Below are 19,127 nucleotides of genomic sequence, written 5' to 3'. Positions count from 1 at the left end.
CTCTAAAACCTTTTGGTTATTAAATAGGAACATCAGTCATGCTGGAGATTTTCAGTTAAGAACAAATTTATTTGTATGAGGGAAATGAGAATTCTAACATGTTATTGCCCCAGGCTGCTTTCTCATGCTGCATAATTTATATATGTCAATACTGTACAGGAACTATAGTGTATTGATCATGATATTATAACTCCCTTTAGGTATATGGGAAAGTAACTCTGAAATGCTTGGAAACTAGTATTTAACATTTATAATATTTCAAATGAATAGGAGAAAAAAAGGGTTTTAGGAAACAGGGACAGAAATGGCATTTAATAAGAAACTGATTTGAATATTATTATAATTGTTTCTAATAGCATAATCATTAGGATTACTTGGCGAGGAGGTGTCATAAAAATTACTCTGGATCTTTAAGTACTGAAATGTCAAATTTTACATTGTCACTTGGCAGCTGGGTTAAGATAGATTTTCTATTCATTCAGAACTTCCCAATTTTTTTCTGGTGTGACACGTGTATAATTCTTCAGAACAAAATTAATGAAGTTGAAATGCCTATAGGGCTACCACAAGCATGGTGCATTTGTTTTCTAATAGGGTTACATGTTCGTGTCCTCTTCAAAGACTGAGTAATGAGATTGAAATCAAAACCTTAAAGACTGAAGTACAACATGGCAGAATGTGGTATTATAATATTAGTATCTTCAGACTGAATCTGGGGCAACTCCTTTAGAATGTTTCAACTTTATAAGAAACATTCTGTTAGTGTTTCTTTTCTTTTTTTTTTTTTTTACTGCTTCATTTAGGGTTATTTACTTTAAGGATAGTATCAGTGTTTTAAAGCCATCATGTTTCAAAGTTCTCTTGCAGTCTTTGTTGAAGCCCAGAAATTTATTGGAGCACTGATGCCAGTTTCCTTCTTCATATCTTAAAAAAGATGTTGGAGACTAGAGAGAGTTTGGAGGAAAGCACCAATAGTTAGTAAAGGGGACGTAAGAGTTATATGAGGGACAGAATAAAAGGTCAAAGGAACACTTCATTTCTAGTATTATGGCAGAATGGAAACCCCGATTAACTCTCCCCATTTAAGTAAGTAAAATGCTGAATAAATTATATACATGCTGCTCTGTCAAGGAAGTTAGAAATTTGCAGATCTCCTAGACGTTGAATAGATATCTCAAATTTAACATATCTAAATTGAACTTTTCATCTTCTTCATCAACATCGCTATTCCAGCAGCCTTCCTCATATCAGAGGATGACAACTTTTTAAAAAATATGGAGTCATGCTCAACATTCATCCTGTCAGGAAATTCTTTTAGCTCTGCCTTCAGAATAGATCCAGAATACATCCAGAATCCATCTCTAGGGCAAATTACAGCAATAGCCTTCTAACTGATTTCCCTGTTTTCACAATGTCTTCTTATAATCAAGTCTTATTGCATCATTTAGAAGGAGCCTTCCTAATCTAAATCAGACCTTGGTACTTTTCTGGTACAAACCTTTCAATAGCTCTCCTCACTCAGAGTAAAAGCCAGTGTCCTTACAATGCCCTGCTAAGTGAAAAAAGCCAGTCAGAAAAAGACAAATACCATATGATTTTGCTTACATTTGGAAGCTAATGAACAAAATAAACTAACAAACAAAATAGAGATACAGACTTATAGATAGAGAACAGACTATAGCTGCCAGAGGGGCAGGGCGGGAGAGGAGGTTGCGGGGTTGGGTGAAATATGTGAAGGGATTAAGCAAAATAAAATAAATTATAAATGCCGTATAGAAGAGATTTTAAGCATACATTTCTAAATAATAAAGTAAGCAAACAAAAAAGGCTGAGCACAATTAAATCTTATTCTAATGGATATGTATAGAATATGCATAAAGCTTATAGACTGTATGTTGTTTACAAGTGAGAAAACATCTGAAAATTGACCATGTGATATGTCATAAAGTGAGCCTCAAGGATTGTTATCATATAAACCACATTCTTTGACCACAATACAGTTATGACAGAAACTTAACTAAAAACCGCTCCTTCAATGGAAATTAAAATATATACTTTTAGAAACATGGATTTAGGAAGAAAGTGTAATGTAAATTTGAAAATACTTAGAACTGCACAATAAAGGAAATAATAGAATAAACTTGTGGATATAACTAAAACAGTACTTAGAGGAAAATTTATAGCCTAAATAGAAATGGGAAAAAAGCTCAGTATGAATAAGCTAAGCATGCAAGTAGTTAGAAAATTAAGTCTAATAAATCCTAAAGAGGGAAAAAATAGCATAAATCAATGATAAGAAAATAAATACCTATTAAAGAGGATCAGTGAAACAAAGGTTGATTCTTTGAAGAGATTTATGGAAAATAGAAAACTGTCATAATATTTTTAAAGAAAAAAGAGACATCCAAAAAATAATAAATAAATGAAAAGAAGATGTCATGAACTTTAAACCAATAGTTTTGAAGCATACACAAAATGCATATACCACAAGAAAAATATAATTTATCAAAATTAACACTGAGTTAAGAAGACATAGAAAGTATGAGTAGTGCTTTTGCCTCAAAATAAATTGACTTTTTAGTTTATTTTCCCATAATGAAAACACTAAGCCCAGATAGCTCTATAGATGTGTCTTACCTAATGTTCAAAGAGATCATTTAATTAATTTTGTATATTATGACTATGAAAGTATGATTAATTCATGAGATTAGCTATACTCTAATGTACAAGGGCTATAGAAGAAAGTAGAATCATGGGATGATCTCAATCTCATTTGTGAACATAAACAAAAAGCTTAAAAAAAAGGTAGCAAAGTATTTCCTGCAATAAGATAATATGAGGTTGGGTTACTCTAGGAAATCAAGGTTGAATAATACTTGACAATATCCTATCTAATAATAGACAAATATGCAAATTGACTGCACCTTCTCTACGCCCAAGCCACGCCCACCAGCCAATCAGGATGAATATGCAAATTACCCAACAAAGATGGCGGCTAATTTGCATATCAAGACAGCATAGAAAGAAGCCAAGAGCTGCAGAAGGGAGCAAAGCTGCGGAGAAGCAAGCAAGCCGGGGGGAGGAGAAGGGAGGAGTGGAGGCGGGGCCAGGGGAGAAGGAAGGAGAGCGGGCTGGTGGAGAAGGGAGAAAAGCAGGGGGGCTGGCGGAGAACGAGGGGCGGGGGACAAGGGAGGAGAGCAGGCAGGGCGGGGTAGAGTGCAGCAGGAAACCCTACTGCAGGATTTTTCCTGCAACGGGAACGCTAGTTATGGAAATAAGAGATTAGGTAAATTGTCCCAACTCTTCTACATCCAGAAGAAAAAGACTGATTTACTTATCCCCCTACCAGTGTGGTGGGGAGGAAGGAGTTTGCTGAGCAAGTGAGAGGCTGAGTAGTACTTTCAAAAGTCTTACAAAGCTAGGGCAACTGAAGGTCAAGTCCAGAGTTCAGAAAAGTATGTGTGTGTGTAGGGAGGTATTGGTAAACTCCTTGCGCTTTGAGCTGGACTGTGTCCTAGGACTAAGGGCAAATTGCAAAAGGATTAGTCCATGTGTGCATTTCAGCCCAGCTTCAAATCATTCATGCACAGAAAATGCAATAAAGTTATCTGGTATAGTTAGCGAACCTAGGTGTTGGGCAGAAGAAGACATGAATCGCTTCTAAGAAAGATATCATCCTCCTAGGATTAAAATTATTTCCATGTTTTTCAAATTCAATGAGTGGCATGCAATAAAATATAATTAGGCAAACCAGGAGAAGAGGCAACATGAATAAGAACTGGGATAAACAACAAAGACACATATGGAGTTATGACAAACACATGAAGGACTTATAACTCGCCAATATTTAATTTACTGATTAAATCATTGGGGAATGTGTTAAAAAAAAGAGGCTGGAAAAATGTAGAACTGCATTTAAGAGGAGTAAAGTAAAATTCAGTTTAAGAAAGAATGCTTGCCTATTTATAAACTAATTTGTTAGGTATATGAATCTCTTTAATACCTTTTTGTACTCTTTTTCTTATGATTCATTCTTCCCTGCAAGTGTGTTAAAATCAGCTAAAGAAACCATCGGTGTAGGCTGATTTAAGATTTCATCTTTGGAAATCAGAATTAGGCCTAATAAATCCTTGGATGACTCCTCCAGCAACACACCCCAAAGAAAAGCATATAAAATAACAGGAACACTTTAAAAAGGTTCCAGATTAGCAGGATGTACTACAGTGTTCTTTGTTCTTCATGTATGTCATTGTTGAATTGGCCTCACCAATAACCATGCAAATGGGGTGGATTGGTGATAAATATCTTACAGGATTCATGAGTGGAAGAGAAAGGATCGCTGTTTTTGAGTTGCAATTTAAGGCACATTTAAGTTATAAAAAAATAAATGCTTTATTATTATAAGACAAACTTTCTTTTCAAGTTTTAACTAAAGTCTTCTGAACACTTTTTTCTCTTTGCAGAACAAACATGTTGATTACGTAGATGTTGGCGGGGCTTATGTGGGACCCACCCAGAACAGGATCCTAAGGTTATCTAAGGAGCTGGGCTTAAAAACTTACAAAGTGAACGTAAACGAACGTGTTGTTCAGTATGTCAAGGTAAGCCTGATACTTTACTCAAGGGACCAATGGGGGAGTATTGTATTTGGGAAAATGTTGGGTTTGGTTTTTTACTTTTTTTCCCTCAAAGCAATCATAAAGATAGGTTCTTGGCTTTCAAGTAGTATTCTGCCTTTCTTTTCTTTTTTCTTTACCTTAAAAAAGTGTCTGTGAACTCCTGGAGTTACTTACTGTAAGAGGTCCTGTCTCAGCTTGGCTCTCTTCCACATCACCCGATGTGGCCCTGGAAGGCTTCACCCCCACCCCAGTCCAACCAGAGTAGGGTGAGGCTCTCAGTTTCCTTTCCTCCCCTCTCTGGAGTATGGGGATGCCTGTGACACACACACACACACACACACACACACACACACACACACACACACAGCCCCTGGAAGCCCTTGAGGCATCTATGATGCAATTCTAAGGCCCCAAGGAACACAATAGTTTGGGGGCCACTTTTTAAAAAATATGTTTTTAATAGTTTTTTTAGAGAGAGGGGAAGGGAGATGGAGAGAGAGAAACATTGATGAGAGAGAAACGTCAATCAGCTGCCTCTTGCATGCCCCTACCCATTGGGGTTTGAGCTTGCAACCCTGGCATGTGCCCTAACTGGGAATTGAACCAGTGACCTCTTGGTGCATGGGGTGATGCTCAATCCACTGAGCCACACTGGCCTGGCAGAGGCCACTTTTTAAGACTCTGACTAGGTTATTCATTCTTCTTTTTTGAAACATATTTTTTATTGATTTCAGAGAGGAAGGGAAAGGGATAGATAAAAACATCAATGATGAGAGAGAATCATTGATTGGCTGCCTCCTGCACGATCTGGGGGCCTTTTAGGTTGCAACCCAGGCATGTGCCCTTGACTGGAATTGAACCTAGGACCCTTTGGTCTGTAGGCCAACGCTCTATCCACTGCGCCAAACCAGCTAGGCTAGGGCTTCATTTTTCTTCTCATCTGGCATTTCTTTACACGCCTTGGTGATTTTCTCTGTACCTAGCCTTGACTCTGGCAAAGTCTAGCTTGGTTGTGCAGTCTCCTACTGTTTAAACAAATGATTGTTTAAACTCTAAATGCTGATATCCACTCAAGAAGCAGCAGCTGTTGCCAGTGTTAGTGTCTCAGTGAAGCCAAACAGAGCAGCTGGAGTCTGGAACTGTGTCTTAAGAAGGCAGGTTTCCAACCTGACATTGCAGCCCACATCCTGGAACTAGCATCGCTTACTCATTCTAAAATCAGGATTCCCATGCCATTATCCGCATCACTTCTCAATATACACAGCTATCCCCCACTAAACTGCAGGCAATTAGGTGAGTCTGGTGTCTCCCAGGCCTTTTGGAGCTAGGAGTTCAGGATGCTTGTGATGTATGCACACCAATGCCCAATCAGGTAGGTCAGGAATCTTGGGAAACTGATAGCTACATGGCTTGGGATGCTTGGGAGAGTCTTGGCAGTGACATAAGAGAAAAAACAAACCAGTAGCTTTTAGAAAAACTGTGGATTCAGAGGTCAACAAAGGAATGAAAAAAAGTACAAAAAGTGTTTAGGAATACTGGCTTCAATAGGCCACAGTCAAGAAGGAAAAAATCCTGTTGCTTTCCCACTTCCTCTTTTCTGCAGGGCCTGGCTTTTCTCTGGACTGGTAAGTAATAACAATGGTAAGAATAAGAGCAGCTAACATATTGAGTACTTTTATGTGTATTAGTACATTTAATATAGGAAGAGAGACCAAATCCTTTGCACTTAACTACTAGTTAAGTAGTCATGTAAATTTACTCTCCAGTCCAATTGGGAAGCAAATGAAGCTAATGGTTATCCTAGAACCCGAGCAGATTCATACTCATAATCTCTTCCTAACTTTCAGGTGCTGAGGTTTTTTTTTTTTTCCGGGAACCTCACAATAAACACTTAAGTGTTTTTTATACATCAACTCATTAAACACTTGCATCCACCCTGTTGGGCAGGCATGGTTATCCCTTTTTTACACAAGAGAAAACAGAGGCTCAGACAGGTAAAGTGACTTGACAGGTCATATAACTAGTAACAGTCTGCCTACCGCCTGACTGCATGCTCTTTGTGATTCCAATACACCGAGTGGCCAGATTATGATGATCTCTGAACGCATAATAATCTGGCCACTCAGTATATATATATTAGAGGCCCAGTGCATGAATTCGTGCATGGGTGGGGTCCGGCCAGCCTGGCCAGGGGGAGGGGACATGGGCAGTCGGCCGGCCTGCCTGCTGGTCGAACTCCTGGTCGAGGGGACATTTTGCATATTAGCCTTTTATTATATAGGATATACACTGAGTGGCCAGATTATTATGCGTTCAGAGATCATAATAATCTGGCCACTCAGTGTATGTGGCTTAGGAAATGACACTGAGGGTCCTTAATGAAGTGTACTGGCCCTCCAATAATTTTTGGCTGAACACAAGTCCATTGGAAGGTATCTCACCATCTCATTTCCTGAAGCAGTCTACTCTGGACCAGATATCCTTCCAGGTTGGAACCACAGTGGTGGGCACATGATCTAAGTTGCTGCTCACATGGAGCTGGCCATTTAAAGTCAGTAAAAACATATCCCCAGGTGAGGATTAAAAAAATTATATATAGCCGAAACCGGTTTGGCTCAGTGGATAGAGCGTCGGCCTGCGGACTCGAGGGTCCCGGGTTTGATTCCGGTCAAGGGCATGTACCTTGGTTGCGGGCACATCCCCGGTGGGGGGTGTGCAGGAGGCAGCTGATTCATGTTTCTCTCTCATGGATGTTTCTGACTCTCTATCCCTCTCTCTTCCTCTCTGTGAAAAATCAATAAAATATATATATTTTTAAATTATATATAAAAGCCTAATATGCTAAGTGTCTGGTCATCCAGTTGGCCGTTCAACCAATCAAAACATAATATGCTAATGATATGCTAAGGCCACTCAACCACTCGCTATGACATGCACTGACCACCAGAGTGCAGATGCTCCGACTGGTAGGTTAGCTTGCTGCTGGGGTCTGACTGATCAGGACTGAGTGAGAGGGGTCGGACACACCCTGGGGCCCATCTGCGGTCCCTCCCTGGCTGGCCAACCTCCCGCATCCCTCCCTGGCCCCAATCGTGCACTGGTGGGGTCCCTCGGCCTGGCCTGCACCCTCTTGCAATTCAGGACCCCTCGGGGGATGTCGGAGAGCTAGTTTCGGCCTGATCCCGCAGGCCAGGCCAAGGGACCCCAGTGATGCATGAATTTGTGCACCAGGCCTCTAGTTATTATATAAAAGGTTCTTGACTGGTATTGACAGTGAACAGTTTTTATGAATATTGTGAATTGGATATAGCTTTATTTGGGAGATTAGATCTGATTTGTGAAATTATTATAAATTAATCATGTATGTTTAACCTAAAATGTGGATTTGAAGTGGCATCAGCTAGATAGGTTTAAAATGTCCTCTGTAACGATTCTTTTCTTTGGATGTTGTAAGGGAAGCAGATGGACTTGAATACCTCTTGGATTGATTCATTCATTTTTTTGTATTAGTAAATAAAATGCAAATTATTGTGATTGTTTTACAAGTGAGTTTCATTGGGTTGTGGAACCTTTTTGTTAAATTTTGCACTGCCAGGTCTTGGGGAGAAAGGAGGAAATGCTTGATGTTTTCCCCATCATTTCCTTCAGATCATTATAATGCAGGCAGGGGGTGGAGATCAAGAACACTACCAGAGAAGGAGCAACACGTTTTTTTCAGGAGCTGCTTTGAAGGATAAATTGGCATATTCATACATTCTGACTTTCTCTCTCCTTTTCACATCCTCTCAAAGTAAAATTAGAGACTATAAATATATACCACACAGTCTTTTTAAGAGAATGGTGTGATAAAGATTCATTTGAAACAACGTATGCTTTCCTGATAGTAACAGCTCAGCAAGCATTTTTTCCTTGCACTTATTCTATTCTTCCCATAGCTATTTACTCCAGGTTTCTATGCCAACAACTGTAATCAAAGCCTTTCAAGAATGTGGAATGCTAAGTAATTTCTTGTAGTTATTGCTAAGAAGTGAACTTTGGTTTAGCCAGTAGGCTGTGTTGAAAGCAGAAGATGTATTTTTGTTGTTGTTTGTTTTTTTGTTTTAATGTCTGCCACGTATGTGTTGGACCCCTTGCTTACAATAGTGTTTCTTTTGGATTAGGGACATTTAGTTATTTATCTATTTATTTATTTTTTAATCCTCACCTGAGAACAGAGAGAGAGAGAGAGAGAGAGAGAGAGAGAGAGAGAGAGAGAGAGAGAGAAAGAAATGTGAGAGAGAACACCCATTGGTTGCCTCCCATACACACCCTGACCAGGATCAAACCTGCAACCTAGGTATGAGCCCTGACCAGGAATCAAATCCACAACCTTTTGGTGTATGGGACAGCGCTCTACCCAACTGAGCCACATGGCCAGGGCTAGGGACATTTATATTAAAGGTGCTTTTAACACCTTTCCATACCAGTTCACAGAAGGTGTTTGTTTTGTCTTTAAAGAAAGTTATACATTTACTTTCAATCACTCTCAGTAGTAAACACAAGAATTTAAAGGTGTTTAGGTACTTGTAGAGATGCTACTTACCACGTCTTTATCTCCTTTTTATTCATCCCCTAAATTCATCTCTTCTGAGTTATCTCATTTGAGCTTCCCAAGTAATAAGCATTATCCTCACCCCCACCCCATATTAAAGATGAGAAAACAGAGGCTCAGAGAATTTAGGAGCCAAAATGAGGCTTTCCAGCTCTCAAGCTCAGGGTTCTGTGGTACACCACTTTTTCCCTTATTCAATGGGCAGAAAGTCAACTTGGGAACTCCTCTAATAAGCTGTCCCAAGACATGACAAAAAGGACCTGCCATTTGGCAGCAGGGGCTCCTGAGGCATGAGATGTGTGCCTGGGAGCCTTAGGTGGTTCCATGCACCAGAGAGGCTTCCTCTCTTTTCGTGAGAAGTCCCCGAGTCCCACATCTGGAGCCCCACTGGCCTTCAGGGAGCAGTTCCACTGAGCAGGCTGAAGACTACAGATGGCTTTTATTATTGTGCTAAATACTAAGTCCAGAGGTCTAGCGCCTGGTTTGGAATTACTGGTTATACTTTGTGATAAATGATTTATGTAAACTTATTAGTGAAATTATATTCAAGATAATAGTACTTCATTGTATGCCAGTATATTCTGCCTTGTTTTCAAAAAGGAAAGAAAGAAAAAGGATTTAAAGTAATTTTTATAAATCAGGGTTAAAGATGGAAAAAAGACAATTAGGTAAGGCTAGGCAAATAATAATGGGCCTGTGCTCGTGATAAGAAATTTTGTTTTGATTGCAGAAATGAGGTAATGCCAGGATTATTTGTTTTCTCTCTAAATTACAATTATATGTAGGTTTTTAAAAGCAGAGAGACTAAAAATGTTTACATATTTTCATTTTGATGTATCATGTATTCAGTATAAAGGTATATTGATGTAGCTGGTAAAAAATAGTTTTTAGTAACTTCCTTTGTTTTTCACATCCATTTTTAAAAGACTTCATTTACTTCTTGTAGTCACAGGAAAGCTTAGTGACAGAAATTACTCTTAAAGCCTTGTTTGGAAAGCTAGGTCAGCATTAGCCATTTTCTCTCAAAGGCTCCTTTTATTCCCCTATAAACTTTTAGGGATAAGTCTCTGCTTTAGTTTCCAAGAGAATAAAGTTCCTATTCAGTTGAAGTGACAGCCCAATATGTAGCAAACTCAGCTTAATTATTAAATATTTTCCTTCCATTAATGTTTAAACAATTGTGGCACATAATACACATAAAAGTTACCATCTGAACCATGTTTAGGTGTATATTTCAGTGACATTAAGTACATTCACACTGTTATACTACCATAATCAATCCACAGAACTCTTTTCATCTTCCATTCATTTTTAATAGGGAGTTAATTACTATAGAAATTGAATAGTAGTTTAGAATTCCCCTCCTGCCTTGTTTTAAGTCAGACAAAGGATTTCTCTCACTAGGCTGTGGACCTTTGCAATCAACCCCTCAACTGGGGCTTCAACATTTTGGCTAATGAACAGAATAAAACATTACATAAGCAGGTTCCTCAAGAGAAATTGCTCTAGTTTCCATGATAACCCAACTTCTGGAGGTTTTGACCTTTCAGGTTGGAATGTAGTTGCCAGTTTGAAGTTAACATCTCCTCCTTCCTCCCACTTCTTGCTTTCTATTTCCTCCCTACTCTGAAGCCACTACCCCTACCAGAATATGCACCCACTACCCCAACCAAAAGGCTTAATCATTGGCCCAGAATTTTCAAACTTTTGCAGAATAGCCTTCTAACTGTTGAAACCTTAAAATAACTTATCATGTCCCATGAATTCCATACCTGCTCCATGCTGGGCACTTCCAGAAGAAGGGAAGTTCCATTGTCCTATGAGCTCGCTCTGATACAACCAGAACATATTTTTTGTCATTGTCCTGTCCTGCCACTTAACAGGATTGATGCTGCTATATAGCCTTCTCTCTCAGGTGTGGACTCCAAGGGTTTTCACTACTGTGTCAAACTCAATGAACAAGTAACTTGAAAACCTAGTGGACCTCAGTTTCAGTAAGTGACAGTTATCCTTACTTTAGAGATGGGAGAAAGTTATTAGAGTACAAGTATTTGGTTTAAGGTCCTACAGAAATATATGTAAGAGAGACAGAGACAGATAGATAATTTAGTTGATAACTAACCTTAGCAAACACAGAACTTAAAACTGAAGAGACAAATAATGATAATAATGTTGATACCTTGTATTTGAACAGTCCAGTACTTTTTCATAGCATTTCATTTTCTTTCTTTATTGATTAAGGTATTACATATGTGTCCTTATCCCCCCATTGCCCCCCACTCCCACTCATCCCCTCACCCCGCTGGTGTCTGTGTCCATTGGTTAGGCTTATATGCATGCATACAGGTCCTTTGGTTGATCTCTCCCCCTTACTCCCAACCTCGCCTACCTTTCCTCTGAGGTTTGACGGTCTGATCGATGCTTCTCCGTCTCTAGATCTGTTTTTGTTCATCAGTTTATGTTGTTTATTATGTTCCATAAATGACTGAGATCATGTGATATTTATCTTTCTCTGACTGGCTTATTTCACTTAGCATAATGTTCTCCAGTTCCATCCATGCTGTTGCAAATGGTAAGATTTCCTTCTTTTTTACCGCAGCGTAGTATTCCATTGTGTAGATGTACCACAGTTTTTTAATCCACTCATCTGCTGATGGGCACTTAGGCTGTTTCCAAATCTTAGCTATGGTAAATTGTGCTGCTATGAACATAGGGGTGCATATTTCCTTTCTGGTTGGTGTTTCTAGTTTCTTGGGATATAGTCCTAGAAGTGGGATCACTGGGTCAAATGGGAGTTCCATTTTCAGATTTTTGAGGAAACTTCATACTGTTGTCCACAGTGGCTGCACCAGTCTGCATTCCCACCAGCAGTGCACAATGGAGTCAAGATAGTCTCTTCAATAAATGGTGTTGGGAAAATTGGACAGATACATGCAAAAAATGAAACTAGACCACCAACTTATACCATACACAAAAATAAACTCAAAATGAATAAAGGACTTAAATATATGACGGAAAACCATAAAAAATATTAGAGAAATCCACAGGCAGCAAAATCTCAGACATATGCCAAAGCAATATCTTCACTGATACAGCTCCTAGGGCAATGGAAACTAAAGAGAAAATAAACAAATGGGACTACATCAAAATAAAAAGCTTCTGCACAGCAAAAGAAACCGTCAACAAATCAACAAGAAAGCCCACTGCATGGGAGAACATACACTGAGTGGCCAGATTATTATGATCGCTGAACGTATAATAATCTTGCCACTCAGTATATATATATATTAGAGGCCTGGTGCATGAATTCGTGCATGGGTGGGGTCCAGCCAGTCTGGCCAGGGGGAGGGGACATGGGCGGTTGGCCAGCCTTCCTGCTGGTCGAACTCCTGGTCGAGGGGACAATTTGCATATTAGCCTTTTATTATATAGGATATACACTGAGTGGCCAGACTATTATGCATTCAGAGATCATAATAATCTGGCCACTCAGTGTATTTGCTAATGTTATCACCGATAGGGGTTCAATCTCCCAACATTTACAGGGAACTCATACAACTTAACAAAAGGAAGATAAACAACCCAATCAATAAATGGGCAACGGATCTAAATAGATACTTTTTGAAAGAGGACATAAGGAAGGCCAAGAGACATATGAAAACATACTCAAAGTCACTAATCATCCAAGAGATGCAAATCAAAACGACAATGTGGTACCATCTCCCACCTGTCAGAATGGCTATCATCAACAAATCAACAAACGACAAGTGCTGGCGAGGATGCGGAGAAAAAGGAACCCTTGTGCACTGCTGGTGGGAATGCAGACTGGTATAGTCATTTTGTTTTTTTGCTTTGTGTTTGAGTTTAATGCAACCAGAAGAAAATAATTCTAGATGGGATCACAGAAAATGTTAGTGTAAATTATACTTAAATGTAATGAACACTTTGATCCTGAAAGCTGTGGAACTGAGTCCTTTTCATTTAAAAGACCGCCTATGTTAGATTTTTCAAACAAACAGAACAATTACTGAACTACTAGTACATTTCATTTCATTCCCATAGCTCTCATGTAATTTGTCAGGCTCAAATTATACACAGTAAACCTCAGGCTGAGATTTAATTTTGTGTGTTTGCCAAAGTACCCCATGGCCTACTTTCCACTGCTGTATTCAGCAGATAAATGTCTCTGAAAAAGCATCAGGCTTCAGAGACGATGGGAAAAAATCACTGTTGGCTCACACTTGCTGACCATCAGCAGTTGATAAATATAGCACAGACTTGGGTGAAGTTGCTAATCTACATAATTATTTGGGCACCCACCAAAGAAGTCATGAGTATCTGTGACTTTTCCCAATCTATAGATTTAAAAATAAATATTTTTCTGATGGTATGAATGTTGGAAAGACTGTGCTAGGAATCTGATGGCTCCTGGTTCACCCTCCCTCTCACTGAAAATCCTCATCTTGTCTTCACCATCATGATCACAGGAGCCATGTCTGAGATAACTCCATCCAGTAGAGGGTCAGGGCTGCATCTGCCCTGTCACCAGGATGCACAAGGCGAAGGCACTCAGTTAACAACCCTTGACCATCTTGACCTGCTCTGACGCACTTACTCTCTCTCCTGCCCAGTTCTAGTTCCAAGGGGCAGAAGTCCAAGCTAGAGACTCAGCACAGAGCACTTTCAGTTTGAGGCAAATGTACAAGTGATTTCATTGCATGCCTCTTATTCAGCTCCTTGTTGTGGGATGATGCGCACTCTTGTCCAGGAGAGATATACATGCGAATACATTTCCATTTATGGCATTTGGAAAATAAGTCTTCTGGTTATAGCAGCTCCTCTTTCTAGCCCATGTTTTCCCATGTTCTCCCAGGCTGCAGCCAGTGCCAGCCAGAATAGGAAGAAATGCTTAAGGGAATATTTTCTTAGCAACAGTAATCGCAAAAGTTCTTTGCCAAAGAAGGGTTTTGTTGGTCACATAAATTTTGGAAGTGGTCCATATTCTATCTTTGAGGGCCAAGATGTTCATTAGCAAATTAGGAGTCCTATGAGGATTGGCAGTTAAAAATTTTGTTTAAGCTATTTAACTATAAGCCAGGATTTCCAAATTTATGACCATGGAACCCATTTTCATATAATCTCCTTAAAGATCAGAGTCAGAAATGCTAACATAGGAAATGTTTTCAGAGTTTAGGTTCCCTAGGGAACTGAGTCTTCCATCTTTTTCTTTTTTCCTTCAGCATTTTGCACATAGTGAATTCTACTAAATTTTAAGGTAATATTGATTATGGCTGTTGTAGAAAAGGTATGTGTGTGGAACTCATATAAAAATTAGTGTTAAATTGGCATTCATTAGAAGGTCTTGTGTGAGTTGGGAAAAGAGAAAGTCATTTGTGTAGAAAAAAATAGGATTGGACTGCACAACTCAAGTGCCCACTTTGTTAGCTGATAGCGGTGCAAGTCTTGAGAAGAGGGGCTGAGAATAACATCCAGGAACGTGCACACATCCAGGAACGTGCTCCAAGCCGTTGAAGTATGTAAAAGGCTGTAGGTAACAATTTGGTATGGGCTATAAAAGCAAGAATTCCATACTCCATTTTATTTCTTCATTTAAGGTGCATTTATTGGAACCTTGCTATTTACAAGACACTGTAGGAGATAAACATGTGTGAGGCATAGTCCTTCTCGGGCACATTGAGACTAGTCAGGAAAGTAAGACATGTACATAAATCAGTTTAATACAGTGTATAAAATGGCGAGGTGCCATAGGTACCTTGTGCGATGAAACGAGATAACCAATAATGGGTGTGAACTACAAAATGAATGCTGCTTCACTTTTGCTCTCTAAATCTCCGATAAGCATCTATCTTGTGACCTACCCTAACCATAAATATATAGGAAATAAAATTCTGGGAAATCCAGTTTAGCCTGAACAAGTTGACACAGTATAAAGCCATCACACCATCGCTTTCCACTCTCACTTTCTCAGTGGGCCCACACACAAAGTGTCATGGCAACAAGGATGGACTCAACAACCTGACGTTCCACTCATCAAGCCTGATTTAAGTTTGGCTATCATTAGTCATTAGGGAAATGCAAGTCAAAACTATAAGATACTGCTTTGCACCCACCAGGTTGACTATAATAAAAAAGATAGGCCATAACTAGTGTTGTAAGGATTCGGAGAAATTAGAACCCTCACGCACTGCTGGTGGTAATGTAAAATGGTGCAGCTGCTTTGGAAAATAGTGTGGCAGTTCTTCAAATGTGGTGGGGGAGAATGGAGAGTGACTATTAATGAGTAAGGATTTCTTCCTGTGACAAAATGCTGTAAAATTAAATGTGATGGTTACACAACTCTGAATATACCCAAAACCATTGCATTGTGCAGTTTAAGTGGATGATCTATAGAGCATGTGAATGATACCTTAAAGCTGTTAAAATGCTCTGTCAATTATTTTTACCTACTTAACAGCCTCCAGAAGAACTCATATTATTTACATTGTAATTGCTTTGTTTGTAATTTCTGTATATAACTAGAGAAAGGGTTTTGGGAAAGATGGCATAACTATTTACTTGAAACCTTTCATTCTTGATGATGAATCATCATTTATACCTGAGCTTAATGGTTATCTTTTCCCAAAGATGGGACTGCACAACTCAAGTGCCCACTGTGTTAGCTGATAGCTGTGCAAGTCTTGAGAAGAGGGGCTGAGAATAAGATGAAATACCAGGGCATGAACAAACATCCAGGAACATGCTCCCAGCCCTTAAGTATGTATAAGGTTGTAGATAACAATTTGGTAGTTCTCATAAATATAGAGGGAGCAGAGGCATGAAAAATGCAAACCATAACAGTTGTGCAAATATAATAATAACAAACCCAGATGGTGGGTGCGTTCCTGGGGAAACAGCTGGGCAGAGGAAAAGGAAAAGGCTGGGGATTGGGCCCTGGGGGAGTCAGTAGATGGGCGTCAGTCAGGGTATTGCAAAGAATGGGAACTAGGTGAAGACTTGGGAGAACCAGCACATTCCAATGGGATAGATTTCTTCCTTATCTATTAGGATGGCTTTTTCAAGGTAGAGTAGAACTATGTATGTTTGAAGAGAGCTTGGCTACCTGCATTAATTATTAATACAACACAGTACTGTCATCCTATTTAATGCATCTCTTTTTAGATTCTTTCTTTATTTAAAGCATTATTGTGAACTATAGAAAAGAAACCACTAAAAGATTTCCCTTACAGTGTTGTCACAAAACAATGGGACTAGAAGGGAGCCAAGTAATTCAAATGGGTTGGACAGACATGTTCCTAAACCAATCCAGAATATATCTGTTTATTTTCAAAATGATTAAAGAAAAATAGTTGGCAGCTTTCCTCAGTGGCCCATGATACTTTTTAATAACACTCACTTCCTTTTGTTTAACTAAAATATAAAAATAAAGAGAGATGAAACTCTAACATGCCAATCACTAAATGTTACTTACTTACTATAAACTTGGCTTATCTTATATGTACAACAATAAAAAATAACGTGGGAGCCATAAACTGCCGTCATCTGGCAATAGTCTCCTGTTATTATGAACATTGGTAGATTGAGGTTGTGGTTTCTCAAAGGGACTTAAGTATTTTGGGCAAAATTTCCAGGACACTCTGTTCTACTGGACATCAACAATTTCTGCCGTATCAAAGATATTATCCTTTAAAGATTAAAGGCCACTTTGGAAGGGTCTGAACATTTCAGAGTACAGTACAGGCACAAAATGAACTTGACCTTTGTTCAAGAATTTTTCCTTTTATTTTTAAAGAGCAGTAGATATATGGAAGTATTCCTGAAGTTCCTGCCTCACTCTTTTAGGTTGTAAAGGCATTTCTGCTGATAAGATTTAGGATTTAAGATTCTGTGATTTTGGATTTCGAAACTACTGATACCTATGTGAGAAAACTACGCATTACATTTAAGAGGCTGAGAAAATCTGATTAGCAGGCAGTTCTCAGCTCACAGACATCTCTGGGCCCTCCCACTGCACTACTTTGGAGATTCAAACATGCAAAAAGTAGTCTCAAGAGTTTTCTAGTGTAGAAGCAGGCCATAGAGGAAATAAGTCTTCCAGGGGCTTGTGAGAAAGTCAGAGGTGACATGTAGGTGACTGTTTCTACATATATGCATTTCTTTAGTAGATTTTGGTTTTCTGTGGAATAAGAGCAGAGGAGCTAGAAAATGCTGAGTGAAATTAATAAAATCCCTTTATCAACTTGGTGCCTCTGTCAGCAGAATAAAAATTAATGTAATGGTGGGTCTTTATGATCTTCTTAGAATATTCCGTGACACCCATTCCTAAAAAAGATTGCCAGGCTAGGCTCTTCTCTCTCACTGAACTCTTCATTTCTGCCACTTCTGTTCAACAAGGCTAAGCTCATGGGGTCTTTAGGACCTTGCATGAAATCATACCGTGTTTGGCATTGCCCTGAGAAAAACTTCATTAGGAATGTGGGGCATGTTTTGTTGAATTATATTTATACCCACCGGGATCGGGCCTAAATGGGCAGTCAGACATCCCTCTCACAATCCAGGACTGCTGGCTCCCAACTGCTTGCCTGCCTGCCTTCCTGATTGCCCCTAACCGCTTCTGCCTGCCAGCCTGATCACCCCCTAACCACTCTGCTGCCAGCCTGTTTGCCCCCAACTTCCCTCCTCTGCCGGCCTGGTCACCCCTAACTGCCCTCTCCTGCAGGGTTGATCACCTCCAACTGCCCTCCCTTGCAGGCCTGGACCTTTTCAACTGCCCTCCCTTGCAGGCCGGGTGCCTCCCAACTGCCCTCTCCTGCTGGCCATCTTGTGGTGGCCATCTTGTGTCCACATGGGGGCAGGATCTATGACCACATGGGGGCAGTTATGTTGTGTGTTGCAGTGATGATCAATCTGCATATTACTCTTTTATTAGATAGGATAGAGGCCTGGTACAGGGGTGGGGGCCATCTGGTTTGCCCTGAAGGGTGTCCCGGATCAAGGTGGGGGTTCCCTTGGGTCGTGGGGTGGCCTGAGCGAGGGGCCTGTGGTGGTTTGCAGGCCGGCCACGCCCCCTGGCAACCCAAGCGGAGGCCCTGGTATCTGGAATTTATTTTCCTTCTACAATTGAAACTTTGTAGCCTGGAGCAGAGCCAAGCCTGGGGCTCCCTCCGAGGCCGGCAGCCATTTGCGTTGGGGTTATAATTGAAACTTTGTTGCCTTAAGCAGGTGGGCCCGGCCAGGGTGTGCGGAAAGCTTTGCTTCCCCTGTTGCCAGCGGCAACCCTGGCCTGCTCTCTCAAGCTCCATTCTGCCGCCATTTGTTTGAATTTGTTTACCTTCTATAATTGAAACTTTGTAGCTTGAGTGGAGGCTTAGGCCTGCAACGGCGCGTGGAAAGCTTGGCTTCCTCTGTTACCTAGGAAACCTTGCTCTCTGTGGCTGTAGCCATCTTGGTTTGGGTTAATTTGCATGCTCACTCTGATTGGATGGTGGGCGTGGCTCGTGGGCGTGGCTTGTGGGGGTGTTAGAGGTATGGTCAATTTGCATATTTGTCTATTATTAGGTAGGATACTTTTCTTTTTTAAAAATATATTTTATTGATTTTTTACAGAGAGGAAGGGAGAGGGATAGAGAGTTAGAAACATTGATGAGAGAGAAACATTGATTAGTTGCCTCCTGCACACCCTTACTGGGAATGTGCCCGCAACCAAGGTACATGCCCTTGACCAGAATCGAACCTGGGGACCCTTCAGTCCTCAGGCCAATGCTCTATCCACTGAGCCAAACTGGTTAGGGCTATAATACTTTTCTTAATGTCCTCAGACGATTGAGCATATTTAATTTTTTAAAAATAATGTTACAAAGCAAAGATAAGTTTTTGTGAGGCTATTAGCTTGATTATAA

At 40.0% G+C, this 19,127-nt stretch overlaps 1 protein-coding gene across 1 annotated transcript in view; it reads left to right on the top strand.

Moving 5' to 3' along the window:
- The window catches only part of LOC307095537 (amine oxidase [flavin-containing] A-like), a 55,664-nt gene that overhangs the window by 15,313 nt on the left and 21,224 nt on the right, over positions 1–19,127 (top strand). The window contains exon 3 of the mRNA XM_079764784.1: positions 4,464–4,601. Coding sequence (XP_079620910.1) covers positions 4,464–4,601 — 138 coding nt within the window. The remainder of the gene's footprint in view (positions 1–4,463; positions 4,602–19,127) is intronic.

The sequence above is a fragment of the Cnephaeus nilssonii genome (genome assembly GCF_951640355.1).
Source record: "Cnephaeus nilssonii genome assembly, chromosome: X".
Classification (NCBI taxonomy): domain Eukaryota; kingdom Metazoa; phylum Chordata; class Mammalia; order Chiroptera; family Vespertilionidae; genus Cnephaeus; species Cnephaeus nilssonii.
Note: the sequence above shows the minus strand (reverse complement) of the source record. Positions and strands in the feature narration are given on the sequence as shown.